We start from the raw sequence: 23,191 nt of genomic DNA on the forward strand, positions 1-23,191 counted from the left end.
CAATTAGTTGACAAAAATATCTATCTATCTGTCTGTCTGTCTGTCTCTTTGTCTGTCATTTTTTTTACTAATAACATAAAATGCAATTACAAACACTTGAGGGAACATCAAATCATAAATACCCAGTGAGGATATTGTTTGCTGTGCATATATACATGTATGGACTGGTCATAAACAAGGTTGTCTATTTAAAAGACGAGATGACTGGCCGATTTAAAGAATGAAAGAGGGATAACCAGAGAGAGACACACACAGACATTTACCATACACAAATCAGCTCACATGTCAAACAAACCTATTAAATTACACAGGCCTCCCACTAGCATGCTATTGTCACTACATACATTCACAAACACATACACAAAATGTAATGTATTGCAAATTAAATCTAGGATATAATATCTGATTAAGAATGTATCTGATTAAACTCAAAGTGAAGAAAAAAGGTGTCATGACAACAAAAATATACACGTACACGTACATGCGTGCATACTAAAGCTGAAGTCTGTCATCACAGTTGTCATCATGCTAGACAGCAATGTGAGAAGTCTTCAATCATGTTACCTTCATACACACACAAAAGGAACTGCTACAAACATCATAAAATGTAATCCTAGACCATGTAAAATGCAGCTTGGCTCATTTTGATATAAATGTGGAAACACAGCATGAATCAGTTTAAGCACCTTTTTTGAGTTACATTTCCTATATTAGCCATTAACCAAACAAACATCTATAGGGTGAAATCACAAAATGTGGTGTTCAATATTAAAATAATTAGTGTTAAATCAAATTCTATAGAGATAAATTAAAGTTATTTTAACAGTAACACTTTACAATAAGCCATACTAAACTCATAACTTGAAAGAGACAAAATATACTCACAGTCACCAACGTTTGAATCCTGATTTGACATTTTTTTCCCTAAACCACTATATTTGTCTGCAACTTTCCTGGTGGACAAGTGTGAGCCTCTCACTTCCTAGAGAAAGAGAGAGAGATGGAGAGAGAGAGAGATAGGCAGGTGTGGTTAGAGAGAACACTTTCCAGTCCAAATTTGATTTGCATTTACCAGAGTTCCACTAGACATCACACAAAAGTGCACAGATCAGAACAGCACAGAGACAGTGTAATGCTTGAAGTGTGTGCATGTTTTCTTAGTCTATTTATCATTAACAGTACATCAACAAAACCCTGTCTCATGTTACAAAAGCGAGAGTTTACATAAAAGCTTAAAAGCTGTCACAAAGTCAATATTTATGCCCTTGAATGAGGAACATGAATAAGGAAGGAGATAAAGAACACTGAAATAAACAGCCAACTGTGAAAATCATTTACATATGAATAAAAGCAGATTTATGAATCTAATTTGTATCTGTAAATGTATTTACAATGTGTATGTACAGTTGTACTCAAAAGTTTGCATACCCTTGGAGAATTGGTAATATATGTACCATTTTTAAAGAAAACATGAGTGAGCAGGCAAAACACATTTCTTTTATTTCTTATGGGATTCATATTCAACTGTAGGTTATAACAGAATGGCACAATCATAAAACAAAACATGGCAACAAAGAAAAAAATGAAATGACCCCTGTTCAAAAGTCTGCATACCCTTAGTTCTTAATACTGTGTATTGCCCCCTTTAGCATCAATGACAGCATGCAGTCTTTTGTAATAGTTGTCTATGAGGCCCCAAATTCTTGCAGGTGGTATAGCTGCCCATTCGTCTTGGAAAAATGCCACCAGGTCATGCAAAGTCTTTGGTCGTCTTGCATGAACCGCATGTTTGAGATCTCCCCGGAGTGGCTTGATGATATTAAGGTCAGGAGACTGTGATGGCCACTCCAGAACCTTCACCTTTTTCTGCTGTAACCATTGGAGGGTCAACTTGGCCTTGTGCTTAGGGTCATTGTCATGCTGTAAAGTCCAAGAGCGTCCCATGCGCAGCTTTTGTGCAGAAGAATGCAAATTGTCTGCCAGTATTTTCTGATAACATGCTGCATTCATCTTGCCATCAATTTTCACAAGATTCCCCGTGCCTTTAGAGCTCACACACCCCCAAAACATCAGTGAGCCACCACCATGCTTCACAGTGGGGATGGTATTCTTTTCACTATAGGCCTTGTTGACCCCTCTCCAAACATAGCGCTTATGGTTGTGACCATAAAGCTCTATTTTGGTCTCGTCACTCCAAATTACACTGTGCCAGAAGCTTTGAGGCGTGTCAAGGTGTTGTCGGGCATATTGTAACCGGGCTTTTTTATGGCACTGGCGCAGTAAAGGCTTCTTTCTGGCAACTCGACCATGCAGCTAATTTTTGTTCAAGTATCGTCGTATTGTGTTCCTTGAAACAACCACACCGTCTTTTTCCAGAGCAGCCTGTATTTCTCCTGAGGTTACTTGTGGGTTTTTCTTTGTATCCTGAAAAATTCTTATGGCAGTTGTGGCTGAAATCTTTCTTGGTCTACCTGACCTTGGCTTGGTATCGAGAGATCCCTGAATTTTCCACTTCTTAATAAGTGATTGAACAGTACTAACTGGCATTTTCAAGGCTTTGGATATCTTTTTATATCCTTTTCCATCTTTTTAAAGTTCCATTACCTTGTTACGCAGGTCTTTTGACAGTTCTTTTCTGCTCCCCATGACTAAGTATCTAGCCTGCTCAGTGCATCCATGTGAGAGCTAACAAACTCATTGACTATTTATACACAGATGATAATTGCAATTTAAAAAGTCACAGGTGTGGGAAATTAACCTTTAATTGACATTTAAACCTGTGTGTGTCAACTTGTGTGTCTGTAACAAGGCCAAACATTCAAGGGTATGTAAACTTTTGATCAGGGCCATTTGGGTGATTTCTGTTATCATTATGATTTAAAAAAAGAGGCCAAACAACTATGTGATGATAAATGGCTTCATATGATCCCTATCCTTAAATAAAAGACAGGTTTTTTTTTCATGATCAGTCATATTTTCAAAATCAGTGCCAAAATTTCACAATTTCTGCCAGGGTATGCAAACTGTATTTTTTATTTTTATGTCACTTTGATTAGACATCCATAAAAAGCAAATAAACTTCATATTTTGCCAAAACACAGCTCCAAACTAAATACTGACAACTTTACCCTGTTTTTCATTAATAAACTCAATAAATCATTAAAAATACAGCAGACACGAGAGCATAAGTTCCTAAATAAGTTGATGTTTAGATTATGAGCTCTATACCTTAACTGCATTTTAAATGATGAAAAGTCTAGAAAGAATGAAATATTTTTGATATTTTTTTGTGGCATCACAAGTGTCAGAACAGTTAAAATAAAGCTGTTTCTTATTAGGCGAGTGTGTCCATTTGCATTGCCAGTGCATGCACAAACTATCTCAGCATGTCTAATTGTGATAATTGGTTTAGCATTTTATATATATATATTTCTATTGTGTTCTAGGTCGGCTAGACATTAAAGCTGAAGTGTAATTTCGTCGCCACTAGTGCCACAAAACAGAAATATAAAAATAATTATTGTTTTCAAATAGTTTTCCGCAAAATTCCTCCCATCTTCCGTTGATCAAACAAATAGTTACGCCCCAAACTTATGCCATTGGTTGAGTGTGTCACATCAGTGTGGCTGTGTCAGGCAGGACAGAATGCTCTAACAAACAAAGAGACACAGTGTTTCAAGAAATCAACCAACAAATGGCTTACTTCTAGACTTATAGTTTTTTCTGCATTTTAACAACGAAAAAGATACACACTCCAGCTTCAAGGAACACAGTAGGCTAGCACTCATGTGGTGAAAAATCATTAAAATAAATAAGTATAGCATGTGGATAAAAGTATCCAATTCTTTCATCACATCCAAATTCACATAAAAAAAAAAATCTCTTTGAAGAAACTGACCTTCGACGCTTAGCCTACAACATGAAGTGCAATGTAGCAAAGTCACTCAAAAGCATGCATGGTTGCCACGTGTCCTGGTTTGATGACAGTAGCAGGATGGATTCTGTTTTTTGTTTGTTTGTTTGTTTTGTTTTACTACATTGATTTCTTGTGACTGGCAACCCCTAAACCTAGTAGGAAGTGAAAACAATCCAGATTTCAAATACCTAGTCTCTGCTCATGCAAGCAAATGCACATATTTTCTTTAACCAAATGTCCATATTTTCACCTGAACTCTCTTTTTCCCTCTCTCCATCTCCCAATGTCACAAAAACATTTACAAATCAAATCTTCCCCTAACAGCTCTTCCATGGCACTCATGAAGCTTACAAAGTTTAAAACATCAACAAAGAAAAACAACAGTGTCAGGCCGTCACAGAATACACATCCATCCATCCATCCATCCTAGATTTCACTTACTGTACTTCTGGTGACAAACTACTGTAATTGAATTCTAATAAACAGCTGTAAAGGTGAATCAGCAGTGAGTCTTGACACTGTCAACTTCGACTGAATTTCCTCTAGTGGAATAAAAGAGACGCAGATCACTGAGGCAATAAAGCAGCATTTATTTTATATAAGGTTAGCAATTTTTGCAGCCCTGTCACCAAAATTGGGGCATGTCTGAATACCGTTTAAAATACTGATTTGTGTGATTTTGTTCGTTTTCAGGTTTATTGCTAAAAAAAGTAACATTTATAAAATATGTTTTTAAAACATATTACAAATGATTAAATTACAATAAATAAAATTAACTAAAACTAAGCTAGTTTGGGTTCAAAGGTTGGTTGCAGTTAATAAACTTGTATTTCCCAAAATATTTATTTTATTTGTATTATTGTTATCACAATAACTTTTTAAAAAGTTGATTAATTTTGCACAAAAAATTTCTTTTGAGACAAAATTCTTATTTATCATTTTCAGTTTTGTTTAAGGTAATTAACTCAAACATTTTTCAATAACTGTCCAGTAAGTGAAAGGATAGTATTTGGGGTAAAAAGTCCCCCTGTTGCAGGGGCTAAAGGCTCCCATTAAACACATTGTTTTTCTTAAGTGGGGGGAATAGATTTGTTATGAAAAATGTTCAAAGTGGGCTCACAATGACTCCTCCAATCATAATAGAGTTTAGTATGTTTATATAATACTGGAGATGTAATAAAATGCCAAATGTGTTTGAAATAAACAGGAAATGGTTGACTTTTTCTGAAGTAGTTATTTTGAGTAAGCATCATCTTAATTTGTTACTCAAAAAAGTATCTTGCTGTTTCAAAATTATTCGACAAATTGTGCCCTATAACTATTGGCCCGGTATCAACAAGATATCACTTTACCCCAAGTGTGGGGTAAAAGGCTCCCTCACCACATTTTTTTTTAAAAACTTGATTTTAATCAAAACCTTCAGTTATTATTATTTCTTTTCACGCAGATTATGTTGCTCCATCAATTTTCAGTAATAAATAATAAAAATGTTTTTGACTTTGATACATTTTGTGACAAGAAAAAAGCAAAATTTCCATAAGGGGTGCCGTTAGCCCCGTTGTATCCTATTCTATTTGTGGGTTGTGCTATGAGTTTTTCTGTGTGTTTTGGGGTGTGATTTAGTGATTTTCTTTCATAGACTTTGATACAGATGATTGGATAGGCTAATCTCACAGTGAAATCAGAAACAGTTGGCTGAAATTTCTTTAGTTAAAATCGGTCTGTGCTTATCGAAATTCTAAACACTGCCCCAGTAGCAAAATCAGTAAGTGTAGTTGGGCGTATTGGTGCGTGTGAGCTCCATTTTCTGGGTGAAATGTCCACGTAGGGGGCGCCAAAAGCGAGTTGTGAAGCAGATTGTTTTCAGCTATACAGGATGTAATACAGTGAAGAGGAATGTATACGTTATAAACTTTACCCCCAACCCAAACTCCAAACCTAAACCTAACCATCAGTGGAGTAAAAATTTAATGTTAGAGGGAAATGCGGCCTCTGAATCCCGCTTGTCCACGATGAAGCGAACACGATTACTTACTGGTTTCAGCACGTGATCAAAACTTGGGTCTCCCACACTCCTGACACAATGCACTTCCGGATGCTCCACAAGGGAAGGTAAACCCGCTGGAGCCAGTGCAAAAATGTCTAAAGGGAGATTGCATATGTCAGTGGAACGCATAATGTGGCCGATCCTAGGGAACTGGACTCTCGGAAACAACATGCCGACTTCCTGTGTGATCATGTTAGATTGGAGTGGAATGTTTTAATCAATTAGCTCTCTGACCTTTCTACCCTGTTACTCAAACCAACGTTTGTTTTTTTTGTTTTTTTTTGCATGTATCAGGCCAGTGCTGTGCATCTCTAAATATGTGTTCATGTGTGTGTCAGGGGATTTCCTGTTTTTGTTAGCGCCACTAAGAGTCTCCCATTACTCTCCGGTCTCTGTGATAAGTGGACATATTTAAACATGAGTCACTGACCCGGAGACAGCAGGGCTGATTACACACACACACACACACACACACACACACACACACACACACACACACACACACACACACACACACATCGAAATAGTGATCTCCTGAAAATCCTGTTTACATTTGCTAACACAAACACATTATTCCCATCAAATATTTCAAATAAATCGAGAGGTTCTTTAAATACATTTGCATGTGTTGGAGGAGGTGTAGTCACAATAAGGCCACAGATTTATCTGTATAAAGCCATGACAAGGTATGATCACCATGCACAGCACATATAGCCTAACATGACACAAGCACACATCCTGTGACAGTGTGTTAACATCAAACGTCTAAATATCTGAATTATTGTCCTCAGGCCTTGACCGAAAGTTTTTTTTGTTGTTTTATTTTACACTAATGGCAGCCAGAAACAGTCACAAGAAGCTGCTTTTAGCCTGAGTGCTACACATAGCACAGGGATGACTATACAAAAGTAAGATGACAGCCCCTAATACTTTCTAAACTTTTTTTAGCAATGAAGTTACTGTGTTTGTAGGGTATATTTAGCAGTGGCAGGGCAGTGATTAACTGTCAGCTAGCTTTAGCCTGTAGCTTGCTAGATGAACAGAGTAAACGTCTGTTCAAAACTTCAATTTTAAGGAACATTTTGAGTTCAAAACAAGTCCAGCTATGTGTCATGCTGCTGATTACCACAGAAAATCATTTTGACTCATCACTCAGTTTGTAAAAGCAAACAAAACTCTTGTGTTTGTAGTAATGCATTTACAATGGCATTCTGCTGTATGGGGCCAAGCATTCCGGAGTATTTAAAAGCGTTAACCCATGTTTTTGTTGAAGTGCTTATATTAATTCTTTCATATAAGAATGTGTAATTTCAACTGTAAAGTTGTTGTCCTTGATGAGGTGGGACTACTGTTCTAGGCAGGATGTTTATTTATTTATTGCATTACCGCCATAATTCCTGTTGGTGGATGTAAACAATCCCTTTTTGGTATCCTTGCGCATATCTTGCAAAAGTTACAGGCAGGGTCAAACACTGACCAGTGCTTGGGGTAAAAATGTCACTGAAAGTGACAGAAATGCCCCAGATATTTAAAATGTGGAGGCTAAAAATGCCCCCATAGTAAATCTCATATTTAGTATTTTTCATAATATCTAGTCATTGGTCTTTACACCACAGGTACCTTTTCAGTTAATTAAAGTATTTGACATAAATTGACAGTGTGTTGTGTGTAAAAAATTGAAATAAAAGGGCCTAAAAAATGTATTCCAATGGGCAAATATGGCCCCTTAATAGAAAAAGTTAATTTCTGACACTGGTTATGGAATAATTAACCAGATTTACATGGGTAGAAATTGACAAGTTGGATATTATAGGCACAACTTTGTACAGACAAGATTAGTGATTTTGGATTATGTGATTTTTTGATTTTGGACAAGTGATTTTATGCCAACAGTCTCATGTCATTGGCTATATTTTCAAAACGGTGTAATGTATATTTTAATGTTTATCCCGTTGTAATGCCTGCCTTGCCCCACAGAGTTCCATTGTAAGTGCATTCTTTTACACACAATTTGTGTTTCACAAAACTGTTCACAAAGCACAACTGTTTTTAAAAACTAAGGGAACAAATTATTTTCTGAGGTAAATAACTGTATGCCACAGAAACTGTTAAGAACCCAGGTCATTTACAAATCCTTCACAGACAACATCATTTTGAAGTAAAGGAGCATTTGTCTAATATTACATTAATGAATTCATCAATATACAGTGCATCCGGAAAGTATTCACAGCGCTTCACTTTTTCCACATTTTGTTATGTTACAGCCTTATTCCAAAATGGATTAAATTCATTATTTTCCTCAAAATTCTACAAACAATACCCCATAATGACAATGTGAAAGAAGTTTGTTTGAAATCTTTGCAAATTTATAAAAAATAAAAAATGAAAATAAATCACATGTACATAAGTATTCACAGCCTTTGCTCAATATTTTGTTGAAGCACCTTTGGTACCAATTACAGCCTCAAGTCTTTTTGAGTATGATGCTACAAGCTTGGCACACCTATTTTTGGGCAGTTTCTCCTATTCTTCTTTGCAGGACCTCTCAAGCTCCATCAGGTTGGATGGGGAGCGTCGGTGCACAGCCATTTTCAGATCTCTCCAGAGATGTTCAATCGGGTTCAAGTCTGGGCTCTGGCTGGGCCACTCAAGGACATTCACAGAGTTGTCCTGGAGCCACTCCTTTGTTATCTTGGCTGTGTGCTTAGGGTCGTTGTCCTGTTGGAAGATGAACCTTCGCCCCAGTCTGAGGTCCAGAGCGCTCTGGAGCAGGTTTTCATCAAGGATGTCTCTGTACATTGCTGCATTCATCTTTCCCTCGATCCTGACTAGTCTCCCAGTTCCTGCTGCTGAAAAACATCCCCACAGCATGACGCTGCACCATGCTTCACTGTAGGGATGGTATTGGCCAGGTGATGAGCGGTACCTGGTTTCCTCCATACATGATGCTTGCCATTCAGGCCAAAGAGTTCAATCTTTGTTTCTCATGGTCTGAGAGTCCTTCAGGTGCCTTTTGGCAAACTCCAGGTGGGCTGTCATGTGCCTTTTACTGAGGAGTGGCTTCCGTCTGGCCACTCTACCATACAGGCCTGATTGGTGGAGTGCTGCAGAGATGGTTGTTCTTCTGGAAGGTTCTCCTCTCTCCACAGAGAAATGCTGGAGCTCTGTCAGAGTGACCTTCGGGTTCTTGGTCACCTCCCTGACTAAGGCCCTTCTCCCCTGATTGCTCAGTCTGGCCAGGCGGCCAGCTATAGGAAGAGTCCTGGTGGTTCCAAACTTCTTCCATTTATGGATGATGGAGGCCACTGTGCTCATTGGGACCTTCAATGCTGCAGAAATTTTTCTGTACCCTTCCCCAGATCTGTGCCTCGATACAATCCTGTCTCGGAGGTCTACAGATAATTCCTTGGATTTCATGGCTTGGTTTGTGCTCTGACATGCACTGTTAACTGTGGGACCTTATATAGACAGGTGTGTGCCTTTCCAAATCATGTCCAATCAACTGAATTTATCACAGGTGGACTCCAATCAAGTTGTAGAAACATCTCAAGGATGATCAGTGGAAACAGGATGCACCTGAGCTCAATTTTGAGTGTCATGGCAAAGGCTGCGAATTCTTATGTACATGTGATTTTTTTCGTTTTTTATTTTTAATAAATTTGCAAAGATTTCAAACAAACATCTTTCATGTTGTCATTATGGTGTACTGTTTGTAGAATTTGTAGGAAAATAATGAATTTAATCCATTTTGGAATAAGGCTGTAACATAACAAAATGTGGAAAAAGTGAAGCGCTGTGAATACTTTCCGAATGCACTGTATTAATGAATTCAATATGTCTTTTAAGAAAGGGAATATTATTAATATTAACGTCTTTATTCATGATGGTGAACAGCATGACTATGATGATCCACCAGCTAGAGCAAAACCAGCTCTAACCAGCATAAACCAGCCTGGACCTGCATGGAAACCGTGTTTTCACCAGGGAAGGGAATATATATAGTGTTTCACACTACTCATAGGATAGTGGACATTAACATTTTCAAAGAAAACAAACAGAGGTTTATTCTAAGAAATAAGATCTCTTCAACGAACCTTTGGTTGGCTAATGCTTTTCTCAGATTTATGAAGTATCAGCAGAATAATTAGACTGTGTGAAACCAATGAATATGTATCAGTTCATTCTGACAAAAAATGCAGTTATTTATACAATGCAAAAAGAAACCATGATATGCAGCCTACAATACGCTTATAAAGACATCTGCTGGACAGAATTCGCAACAGCACTGACACAGAAAGTGCTGATACTCTAAACCTTGGATGAACCTAAATTAAAATCCACCAAGACTTTAAACAGGATGTGACTCATTTGTGTTTCCGTGAGGATGCTTGAGGATTGACAGGAGGAGGATTTCATCACTGAAATGAAAGTTTCCCAGTCTTCTCCTTAGAGCTGTTAATCATGGCGGTCTCTCTGTATACTTTAACTGAGTAATAATGAATGAGAGAAACACACTGAGATAGACAGAGAGAGAGAGAGAGTGTGTGTGTGTGTCTTGGCAAAGGGATCATGAAATATAAATAAGCCCTGTGGGGTGGAGAGGTCATGTTTCAGATAGAAACGATAGATGGATCTCTAGCAATCGCTCTCCTCTTCCTATGTTTATCCAGCCAACAATTAGCCTCTCAATCAGGAAGACAGTCACTCATTCTTCTCTGTTCCAAAAAGCTTTCAGAGTCAGGAATCAAGCACCAGATCAGGCAGCCAGGCATGTGCAGAAGGCGGGGGGGGGGTGCAGGCTTCTGTCTGGGGGGCCATGATTTTTCCAACCGCGCGTCCTCTGTATGCATAATCTGCACATGTGCCTGGAATTATTGCCAAGGTGGCAACACTCACAGTAGGCCTGTTGCCTTCACAAAGTCGTGCAAAAAAATCAAAATCAAAGTCAATGGTCCGAATTCGCGCACACAGTTAGATGGTGTATACTCTGAAAGGTTAGAGCGTTGGACTGTATGCGAGTGTGCACGTAAAAACTATGTTTATTTTAGGCTTAAGTGTCCAAATACTTTTTTGGGCCACTGTACGGGTATTTCCAATATCATGGATCCATACTGCATTTGATGCTTTATCGAGACCCTTACAAAAATGTAACACGTTAACAATGGTTTTCATTAAAATACCAGTTTCTACAGTGAGCATCATTTAAGCGCTCCACACGATCGCATGAGACTCGACTCGTAACTAATTTCAATACAGGTGATGAGCATAAATACACACAGCACGCACACATTTTGGGTAAAATAGTCGGTTTTGTATCATAGTACACTGTTATTTAACGATACTTTCCAGTATTGAATGGATTATGAAGTATATTTATAATCAAAATTTCATTTTGGATCATCATTAATCATCTTGGATTCGAACAGCCTTCGCGTTGGGAGCGCGCCTATGATGTCTTTAAATGCTGCCTCCGGAGGACGATCACTAGGTTTCGGAACAGACCCAAATGTGTGTTGTGAAAAGTGCTATGCAAATAAAAATGACTTGAAATGGCTTAAGTGACCCGGGACATCATTCCACCCCCTGTAGCTCATTCATTTTTTGGCGTTATGCCCACACCTCTTTAGTATTCCTAAACCTTTCTCTTCAGAATAGTGTTAAAAAAAAGAATAAAAAGAAGCAAAGTTGCAAAATAAATAAATCATATATATATATATATATATATATATATATATATATATATATATATATATATATATACACTGTATACTGTGTGTGTGTGTGTGTGTGTGTGTGTGTGTGTGTGTGTGTATAACAAAGCAAATGAGTACTGTATTCATTCAAACGAATCACGTTGATTTTCTGTGTGAAAATGGTGAATGATCAGTATTCTATATGTGTGTACACATATTATACATGCTATTTCTTACTCAAGGAGGCACTGATGTTTGGGTGATTGACTTGATATAAATTTGACATTGCTATTTGCAGGGTTGGGAGGGTTACTTTTTAAATGTATTCCACTACAGATTACAGAATACATGCTGTAAAATGTAATTTGTAACATATTTCATTAGATTACTCAAAGTCAGTAATGTACTCTAAATACTTTGGATTACTTCTTCAGCACTGGTAGATTTTTTCACTTGTTTTGACTATAAAAACTCTGCCAGTACAGTAAGACAAAATACATTATACATATACATAAACACATACATATATTCTCTGAAAAACCTAAATATCTTATGCAGTGTTGTTTCTAAAACAAGATCAATCAAAAAGATCTTGTTTTAAGGATTTTTAGATATTTTTAAAGGAAAACAATACAAAACGTATTATCAAGAATATGATTTTTCCCTAATATCAAAGATCTTACTAGAAAAAAAGAAATTGTGATCCAAAGTGAATTTTCTTGATAAACAAATATGATCGGTTGTGGTAACATGTGCATGTAAAATGGCTAGAAATAGCATTTTAGCTTAGCGTAAAGCTGACAATTTACACAAGGTGTATTTCTATTTCTTCTGCTCCAAACTTACTTCAAACTTACTTCTCTGTCTGCTCGTATGAACGTAACACATCATAAGAAAGTGTTTCACCGCTGTTCAAATGCACTTTGGATCGCATCATTTATACGTATAAATGTTTTCCATCTGAAAGGACTAAATATTAAATGAAACAAATGCCAATAAAATGCAAAGTAATCTCTTCAGTAATCAAAAAACTTTTTGAATGTAACTGTATTCTAATTACCAATGATTTAAATTGTAACTGTAGTGGAATACAGTTACTTATATTTTCTATTTTAAATACATATTCCTGTTACATGTATTTCGTTACTCCCCAACCCTGACTATTTGACAAATAAGCAATATGGGTGTAAACTATTGCAAGTGTAACATATGAACAGTATGATTTGGCTCTTGTGATTTGGGTGTACTACTGAAAAATAAAATATATCAATATACAGTATATTCTTTTTTTATTTTATTTTTTTATTTGACATAATCTGGGCATTTTGTAGATCTATTTGTTATAGATATACGTATGTGCCAGGTCACTAAAGACCAATAATATTTGGCAATACACCCATGCATTCAATGGTTAAAATGGCACACCGTTTTTTGCACTAAACTGCCTTCAGAAGAATTAGAATATGATATATGAGCCGAATGGGCTTCTTTTATTATACTTTTTGAGGCGCTATCCACTGGCATTGTATTGAGAAGACGGTATGCGATATTATTTAAAACATCTCCTTTTGTGTTCTGCATAAGTGATACTGTATGTCTTTGAAATGACATGAGGGTAAGTAAACTATTCCTTTAAAGCAAGAAGCACAACAAATAAAGATTACAGTATTTATATTACAAAACATTCTCAGCATGTTTATGTTTTTCTGATCTGGAAGAGCATGATTGTTTGGTGGGAAAAGGGATGTGACCACTTAGAAATCATCCGGTGGTTTATGTGAAGTGTGATTAACAAGAAGGACAGATTCTGAAGAAATGAGCATGAATGTAAGAATATGAAATCTAACATAGAGACAAAAGGGTGAGAAACAGACAAATTTCTATTGATGCAGCACTACAGGTGTTACATTGTAATAGAGTCAGCATGGTTGCCGAACTTCCACTGAGATGAATGCGAAAGCTCTATTTTTTTTTCTTTGCGAAAGGTATTTTAGACCTCCTTGCTCCAGACACTACACTACCCACAGTCAATGTCTGACGAATGATATAGGCATCACAACCTGAACAACATTCCCCAAATATTCAGCCTGTGCTTTTTAATTCACAGCTTTAGTTGTGTGTGTGTGTGTGTGTGTGTGTGTGTGTGTGTGTGTGTGTGTGTGTGTTTGTACTGTATGGGCATGTATGTATGAAAGCAAGCCATGCTAAACTAATTAGTTCATTCTTTCTGCCTCTTTATATGTCTATCCCTATATCTCTCTTACTTTCTTCTGTTGGTTTTGCCTTGCCCACACACACACATTACCCACATACAAATTATAGGGTTATTTATAAGAAAGCCAGTGTTGCGGAAAAAAACCCAAAAATAAGTTTTAAATAACACAGTGAAACATCAGTGTGTGTGTGTTGTGGGTGTCTTTAACTTTGTTGTGTTCGTGTGTGTGTGTGTGTGTGTGTGTGTGTGTGCAATGCACATTCTCTATTTTTCCAGATTGTGACCTCTCTCTCTCTCTCTCTCTCTCTCTCTCTCTCTCTGAGCTCATAACAATTTAATTTAATGGATTAAATGTTCCCAAATGGCCAGCAAAACAAGAGCTTTCCATCCCTGAGTAGTTTGCCAAAGTATGAAAACTATGAGTATCTCTTTATCCTCTGTCACTGCTCTTTCACTCTTTATTCACTCTCTATCGAATAATCTTTTCTTTCTTCATCTTTTCTTACTTCACTGTTCTATCACTCCTTTCACATCTGCTCTTTCACTTCTCATTCTTGTGTCTTTTCATTCTTTCTCATTCCTGTCTGTTAACTTTGTATTTTTCTCCTTCCTCTAACTGTAACATCAATGAACTGTGATGGGTTTGAAACGTTCATGGGATGCTGGTGTGCTGGTGTTCAGAACAGGCTAGCTATGAAAAGCCTGGCCTGTTTTTAACTAGCTATGAAATCAAAATTGGAGTTTTGTATTTCATGTCTATTAGCTTTGAAACCACCTATATGTTGCTGTACTCCTAAAAGTTGACCAAATGAACTTGTAGCAGATATATACATTTAAACAATCATGCATTATACATGCATACATATTTACATATATACTGTATACTCTATATATATATATATATATATATATATATCTAAAGATTACGATGCATTGTGAAATCTGAACTTTGGTCATGATTCGATTCTATTATTTTGGAACGATTCATTATCATTTTCATAATATGCAGAAAAAAGATTCACAGTTTTTCCTGAACATTACTAATTTAGACAGCACAGAAATGCACCAGACTTGAGCACTAGAGTCACAGATGCATTTAGCACCCAGAAGAATTGGCTTATACTGTATGTATGTCTGCATATATATATAAAAATGCATTACAGGATATGCATTATATTTATATATATATATATATATATATATATATATATATATATATGTTATATAGACATAATATGGTTGTGGTGATGGGGGCATGGCCAAGCAATGTTTGCAGAGCGAGGCCAGGAGAGACAGAATGGTAAGGATTGACACCTGTGGGAAATCACCTCTAACAGCTGGTTTGTGTTAACAATGAGAGTGGAGAAGGATAAAAAGTGCAATCCAGACTGCCGGAAGGAGAGAGAGAGTTGATTGACACACAAACACCTGGTAAACTGTGAAATAAGCATAATAGATTTGCATATCATGTAACATTAACATATATTGCACCAGTAATTACAGATGAAGGGTCAGTTCCAAAACCAAGTGAGCGTCCTCTGGAGGTAGCATTTTAAGACAACATAGGTGTGCTCCCGACACGAAGGCTCTTCCAAATGGTAGGTATCTTAATTATGCTGCCTCTTAAGATATCTCATTTTGGCCAAATTCTAAGGTAGCATCGATGTCTGTATCTAAAAGGTGATTGGTTCTTTTACCTGTAAGGCGGGACTTCCTTTCAACATTCATTGAACATTGGGCGCTAGAGCTCCTTGGCTGGGCATTCCAAAGACTCAAAATAGTCTTTTCTATATAGCAGGGTCGTGTCTTGTAGGTAACCCTCTCATATTAAGATTGTCGCGCATGCATGTTCTGTTGATGCTTTAGCCGCTCTCACGGGGATGCAAAGTGGCTAAACTCACAAATAATAATTAGGTTATGCACAGTAAAAGATTATTTAAAATTGTATTTAAAAATGTAAAGAAATATTTGAAAATAAATATTTCACATAATGTGATAAATTTTCCAGATGATTTTGCCCAAATTGTAATTACAACATGTCCACTGATTTTATGACATGTATACATACAGTATACTTGTATCAAAGATTAATACATATTAAAAATGTGTTTAAATAACTCTATCTGCAAAAAAAAAAAAAAATACAACATTTTAAAAAATCGCTTGATTGATTAGTTAACATTTTTTAATCGATTCACAGCCCAAATATATATATATATATATATATATATATATATATATATATATATATATATATATATATATATACACTACCGGTCAAAAGTTTTGAAACACTTACTCATTCTTTATTATAATTTATTTTTCTTCACATTTTAAAATAATAGTAAAGTCATTAAAACTATGGAATAACATAAATGGAACTATGGGAATTATGTTGTGACTAAACAAAATCCAAAACAAATCAAAACTGTGTTATATTTCAGCATCTTCAAAGTAGATTTGCAGACATGTACTCTTGACATTTTCTCAACCAACTTCTTGAGGTATCACCCTGGGATGCTTTTTAAACAGTATTGAAGGAGTTCCCATCTATGTTGGGCACTTATTGGCTGCTTTTCTTTATTATTTGGTCATCAATTTCAAAAACTTTTTATTTATTTATTATTTTTTATTTTTATTTTTTTTTATTACATTTTAATTTTATAATGAAATAAATTAATATGGTGGCACAATTATATTTTTGTCTACAAAACTAATTTCAAACATTTAAGCATACGCCTTCAAATCAAAAGATTTTTAAGATCATGAGAAACATTTCAGTCAAGTGTTTCAAACGTTTTGACCATTGTGCTCAAAAGTTTGCATACCCTGGCAGAAATTGTGAAATTTTGGCATTGATTTTGAAAAAATTACTTTTTTTTTTTTTTAATTGTCTTTTATTTAAGGATAGTGATCATATGAAGCCATTTATTATCACATAGTTGTTTGGCCTCTTTTTTAAATCATAATGATAACAGAAAACACCCAAATGGCCCTGATCAAAAGTTTACATACTCTTGAATGTTTGACCTTTTTACAGACACACAAGGTGACACACACAGGTTTAAATGGCAATTAAAGGTTAATTTCCCACACCTGTGGCTTTTTAAATTGCAATTATTGTCTGTGTATAAATAATCAATGAGTTTGTTAGCTCTCACATGGATGCACTGAGCAGGCTAGATACTGAGCCATGGGGAGCAGAAAAGAACTGTCAAAAGACCTGCGTAACAAGGTAATGGAACTTTATAAAGATGGAAAAGCATATAAAAAGATATCCAAAGCCTTGAAAATGCCAGTCAGTACTGTTCAATCACTTATTAAGAAGTGGAAAATTCGGGGATCTCTCGATACCAAGCGAAGGTCAGGTAGACCTTGTGAAAATTGATGGCAAGATGAATGCAGCATGTTATCAGAAAATACTGGCAGACAATTTGCATTCTACTGCACGAAAGCTGCACATGGGACGCTCTTGGACTTTCCAGTATGACAATGACCCTAAGCACAAGGCCAAGTTGACCCTCCATTGGTTACAGCAGAAAACATGAATCTTCTGGAGTGGCCATCACAGTCTCCTGGACTTAGTATCATCGAGTCACTCTGGGGAGATCTCAAACGTGCGGTTCATGCAAGATGACCAAAGACTTTGCATGACCTGGAGGCATTTTGCCATGACGAATGGGCAGCTATACCACCTGCAAGAATTTGGGGCCTCATAGACAACTATTACAAAAGACTGCACGCTGTCATTGATGCTAAAGGGGGCAATACACAGTACAGACTTTTGAACAGGGGTCATTTCATTTTTTTCTTTGTTGCCATGTTTTGTTTTATGATTGTGCCATTCTGTTATAACCTACAGTTGAATATAAATCCCATAAGAAATAAAAGAAATGTGTTTTGCCTGCTCACTCATGTTTTCTTTAAAAATGGTACATATATTACCAATTCTCAAAGGGTATGCAAACTTTTGAGCACAACTGTATATATATATATATATATATATATATATATATATATATATATATATATATATATATATATATATGTGTGTGTGTGTGTGTGTGTGTGTGTGTGTGTGTGTGTGTGTGTGTGCGTGTAAAACACAATTTATATTTATTATAGAATATACAGTATATTCTGGAAAAATGGATCAAAGATATTGATGACTCTCCCCAGTACCACCTGGTTCATAGCTGTAACATAACTAAAGCCTAAGGGCTTTTTTAAAAAACAAAAAAACAAATCCTGCCCAAACTTCCTGTTTCAATAGGAGGCACATCAAAACAGGAAAGAAAACTGCTTAACAAGCGATTTCATGGGGTCTTTCAGCAAGACTTCCTTGGTCAACCAATGTCAACAAAAGGTCATGCTGGTTGACCAGCTTCAAGTTTTGCAGGTGAACAGCTGGTCCACCCACTAGACTAGCACAAAACCAGCACTAACTGCACTGTATATTCACGCTAGTCTAATCTGGTCTTTTCAACAGGATAGTCTGCCAGCATGTAGGCTTGAGAAACTGGATATTCTGTTCTGATAACATTGCTAAACTGGATGTATGCTTCGTAAAATGACAAATCACAGGTTTATTGCCTATTACAAAGTTATCACAAACAGGTAACTTCACTTTCCTTTAAATTCATAATCTGTCGCTATTAGCACACCAGCATTTCACTTTCAAAGACAGAGAGGACACCTGCACAGCAACAATGCTTTAAATGTCAAAAAGGTGCAAAACCAGAATAGAATAGTGAAATCTCAAAGAATGATAAGGGGAGAAAATTACCCTGAAAAGTTCTTAAACGTAAATTCGGGAGGAGCTTGCTCATCTAATCTGCCAATCAACCTGCAGGCTGCAGAGTATATAAGCTGCAGTTTACCTCACTCTAGCGACAGTCTTTCTGGCATCCCATCACCTCCCCATCTCCATCCTCAATCTTCCAAGCGTTCCTGCCCTATAGCTCCCTCAATATATTAAGTAGTCCCTTAAGGGGGTAAATTTGGAGGTCAAGTCGAGCTGCTTCCTCGAGCCCCTCCTTTGCAGACAGCAAGCCATAAATGTTTACCCTTTATCACTCAAAGATTATATGGGCAGGCAAACTTGTGAAATGGTAAGTATCTTGGTAATTATATGTCTCTGGTTGACATGAAATATATTTAGAAAGTTGACCGGCCTGACCTTCAGTGTGACATGCCCATTGCTCAATCTAAAACTATTTGAAGCATTATTGTTCATGCAGCTTTTATGATCTTGTATTAATTGAGAGACCACATGGAATATTTGTGACAAATTTGATTTCTGACAAATTTGTCAAACTGCAGGTCCATTAAAAATGAACTAGTTCAAAGGTAAAACAGTGACTAAATATGGTGAAAAGCTTAATAGAAATGGTGACTATTTACTGGCACCGAGGAAGGCTTTTGGCCAAAGCGTTTTTTTATTTATTCCACTGTTGTAAAATAATAAAATAATCTTGTCTAGAGAAGTTTTCAGAGGGTAAACTTTGTTTGACCACTTATTGAACCTACTATAAGATATGCACTTTCCCTTACACAGAACATTCATATATAATGAATTATAAACTTTAACCTAAAACCTTGATATATGCATCAACTGCTCATCTCCTAAAAACTTCTACATCCTTTTGTCAGGCTGGACAGAGGCCAGATGTGGAATTCTTTGGAATTCAGATGTGAAATTGCAAACCACTCAAGAGTTGTTCAAAGTTAAGCAATATATAAAGAAACACAGTAGTTATTAATATTGTCTTTCTCTTACTGTCTTTTCTCTCCGTTCTTTCTTTAATCTGTATCTTACAACAAAATCTGAAATATGACAGTCTAATGTATACATATATCTTTTAATCAGCCGACATAAATGGCACGCTCAACAGCTGACAGTTCCTCTTTTGCATTGTCATTCTCTCTCTTTCACTCTAAAACTCACCACATGTTGCACTGTTGGTTTTTCGAATATTTGCTTCAGGCTGCTGAGTGGGATGTCAAACTTCTCAATGCATCTGTTCTCCTGCAGGTCCCCTTTAGCGTCTGCAGGCCGCAGGGCGAGAGGAGATGAACGAGCGTACTCTCCTTCTTTCAACACCTCGGGTCCATTTCCTGATTGAGTTTCCATTGTTCAGGAAACCAGATATTCCAGCCTCCCTCACGAGATCAAAGAGGACCACTACTAAGTAAGTGGATGCAGAAAGACAGAGAGAGAGAGAGAGAGAGAGAGAGAGAGGAGAAAACAGAGCAAGAGAGGGATGTGGAGGAAGGAGTGCGTGGCACAGTTGTGGTGTCTAGGAGGCTGATCCAGACGGACACTCCGAGGACAGCCTTGAAGGAGGGGAGAAAGAAAGAAAAGAGAGAAGAAAAACAACGTCTCTGTGAACTTAACTCATGCTATGAATTCCCTTCCAGTAAACACTGAACTCCACACTTACTCTCTCACACACAGTTCCAGAGTTAAGTGTTTCAGAAGCATTGCATTTGAATAAAACATTATCACATACTATCCTACAAACAGGAAACAAACATCACCCCTGAACAAATCATGGAAACATGACCACAACCCCCTCTCACGGCTTTCACACCAACACCCCTTCCTTTCAGCTCACTCACATTTCCTAACAAGAGAACCCACCCAGAGACTGTATCCTGCATACAGCCATAAAACTCTTAAAAACTTTGGCTTAAACTTTGTCACATCTGTCCTATGCTGTCGATCACCACAATAATTTGACTTGCACCTCAGAAAACGTGTACAGAAATACACATACGATAGAAATCTATGGGGCAAGCACACAATGGATTTAAGGAATTATTCACACAAAAATTACAATTCTCTCATAATTTCCTCACCCTCATGCCATCCCAGATGTGTATGACTTTCTTTCTTCTGCAAAACACAAAGTAAGATTTTTAAAAGAATATTGCAGCTCTGTTGTTCCTCACAATGCAAATGAATGGTGACCAGAACTCAGGAGGTCCAAAAGGGACATAAAGGCAGCATAAAAGTAATCCATAAGACTCTATTGGCTAAATCCATATCTTCTGAAGCGATATGATAGGTGTTGGTGAGAAACAGATCAATATTTAAGTCCTTTTTTACTGAAAATCTACACTTTCACTTCCACATTCAGCCACCTGGCTGGGGCTGGTCAAAGGTAGAGATTGACAGGAAAATAAAAAGGACTTAACTTTTGATCTGTTCAGAAGACATGGATTTAACTACTGGAGTCTTATGGATTACTTTTATGCTGCCTTTATGTCCTTTTGGACCTCCTGAGTTCTGGTCACCATTCATTTGCATTGTGAGGACATACAGAGCTGAGATATTCTTCATTAAAATCTTTATTTGTGTTTTGGAGAAGTAAGAAAGTCATAAACATCTGGGATGGCATGAGGGTGAGGAAATATGAAAGAATTGTTTATTTTTTGGGTGAACTATCCCTTTAAGAGTAAATGTGGTATGACATGCTATCAGTGTCAGAAATGAACTTTTCCATTAGGGGCCAGTAATTGCCCGCTGGGTTTAATTTCAGGGGCATTTTGTTCTTTTTTACAGGCGTAATTTATTCTAAACATAAAAAAATAAAAAAATTAAAAAAAATATACCATGTGTCATCATTTATTTTCAAATTATTTAATACATTAATTTAGTTGTCCATCTTCATAATTAGACTGATAATATATTACCTCTTATCCACAAAATTAAATCAACATCCACTCATATTTTTTGCCATAATGTATATACTGTATGCATAACTAGGCATAGAAAAGAATATTAAAAACTACATTAGATAGTACAAATAAAAAACAGAGGAATTCTTTAAGTGGGCATTGCCCCATCATTTTGAATTTTGGGGAATTTTTTTCACTTTTGGTGTCTTTCTTGCTCTGAGCCCTTAATTTTTGGACCTGCATGCTATTCTCCATCTAAATATTTTAGAACTTTGACAATTATTTTAAAAAACTTGAAGCTTTGTGAAAAACTTAAAAGAAACGTTCTGTGGTAATCGACAACATACTGTACCATAGATGCAGATTAAAGAACTAAACTTAAAATACTTAGCATATTTAAGTGTTTAGCAAAAGATTAGGCAGCAAAAGAAACCTGCTGTTTCACTCAATATGCTTTGCTGTAATTTCATTTGAATTTTTTGAGTTTTATCTGGAGTATATTAATCCTATGGGTAATGGCCATAGATAGAGGACTGAATTGAGGAAAACCATATATACTATATATATCTACTTTCCGACTAAACATAGACAGGAAGAGAGAGAGAGAGAGTGATTAAGGAAGTAGGATTCTTTGATTGACATTACTTAAGTAAATGAATTCCAGGCAGGAAACATTAAGACGTTTTTTGTCATAGACGAGAGACAGGTGAAAACATATGACCTAGATTTACACGCTCTTACCTTCAATGACAGAGGGTGCTTGTACTTCACAAAAGGAGACAGTGAGAATGGTTGATGAGGCGAAAAGTAAGGGGTCGCAAGTAAAGAGCAGGAAAGATAATGGAAGTGAGGGAACGATGGGGTCAAGTTAATGCAAACTCATGATAAGAGAAGTAAGACATGGCTGTAAGTAGAGAGAGGATGAGAACGTCACAGAAATGCATTATTCAACCCACAGAAACACAGCTCACTTACAGGCCTGTCCACTCATTTTACACATACACACACCAACACACACAGAGAGAGAGAGTTCAGTTAAAGGCTACTTATGCTTTAGTTGCATGCAAACTCTTTGAAATAGCATATTCCAGACATTTTACACAAGGGCATTATATACATATTTGTGCTTAAATCTCACGTTGCCTGCTTTGCCTCTGACTGTACAATACTCACACAGTTTAAGCAGCCAACCGAAAGAAAAATGTCAATTCCAACAGTCCCGTGATGAGGATCTAATACAGTATATATGAAACAGCAGAGGACCTAACACAGATCCTTGATGAACACCATGAATTGCCATCACAGTAAAATCATGCAGTAATAGACTCCTGGTACAGTCACAGAAGTCCAAAAAAGTCTCAGATTAGGCACTTGACTGGGTCAAAGTTTGGATGGTTAGCATGGCCAAGTTTGCTCTGCTGGTAGATACCGTAACTACAGAACACCATTTTAGGGAGAAAAGCCATCTTTCTCTATTGATGGCCATTCAAAAGTAGCCAAGTATTCTGATGACTTAAATAAATGCCATTGAGATGTTTGGGAATACTAACGGAGAGCTCTCTCTCTCTCCAGGAACTGAAGAACTTCTTAAAGGAATACTCCAGGTTCAATACAAGTTAAAGTGATAGTTAACCCAA

The 23,191-nt window shown here is 36.6% G+C and overlaps 1 protein-coding gene across 1 annotated transcript in view; it reads right to left on the reverse strand.

Annotated features, from left to right (window-relative positions):
- The window catches only part of LOC127448948 (xin actin-binding repeat-containing protein 2-like), a 45,724-nt gene extending 25,050 nt beyond the window's left edge, over positions 1-20,674 (reverse strand). Inside the window, exons 1-2 of the mRNA XM_051711947.1 lie at positions 19,819-20,674; positions 886-982 (exon numbers count right to left, since the gene is read on the reverse strand). Of these exons, the coding sequence (XP_051567907.1) occupies positions 886-982; positions 19,819-20,004 (283 nt within the window). The 5' untranslated portion in view covers positions 20,005-20,674. The remainder of the gene's footprint in view (positions 1-885; positions 983-19,818) is intronic.
- Positions 20,675-23,191: the final 2,517 nt, after the last annotated feature.

This window comes from Myxocyprinus asiaticus, chromosome 12 (genome assembly GCF_019703515.2).
Source record: "Myxocyprinus asiaticus isolate MX2 ecotype Aquarium Trade chromosome 12, UBuf_Myxa_2, whole genome shotgun sequence".
In the NCBI taxonomy this organism is placed as follows: Eukaryota; Metazoa; Chordata; class Actinopteri; order Cypriniformes; family Catostomidae; genus Myxocyprinus; species Myxocyprinus asiaticus.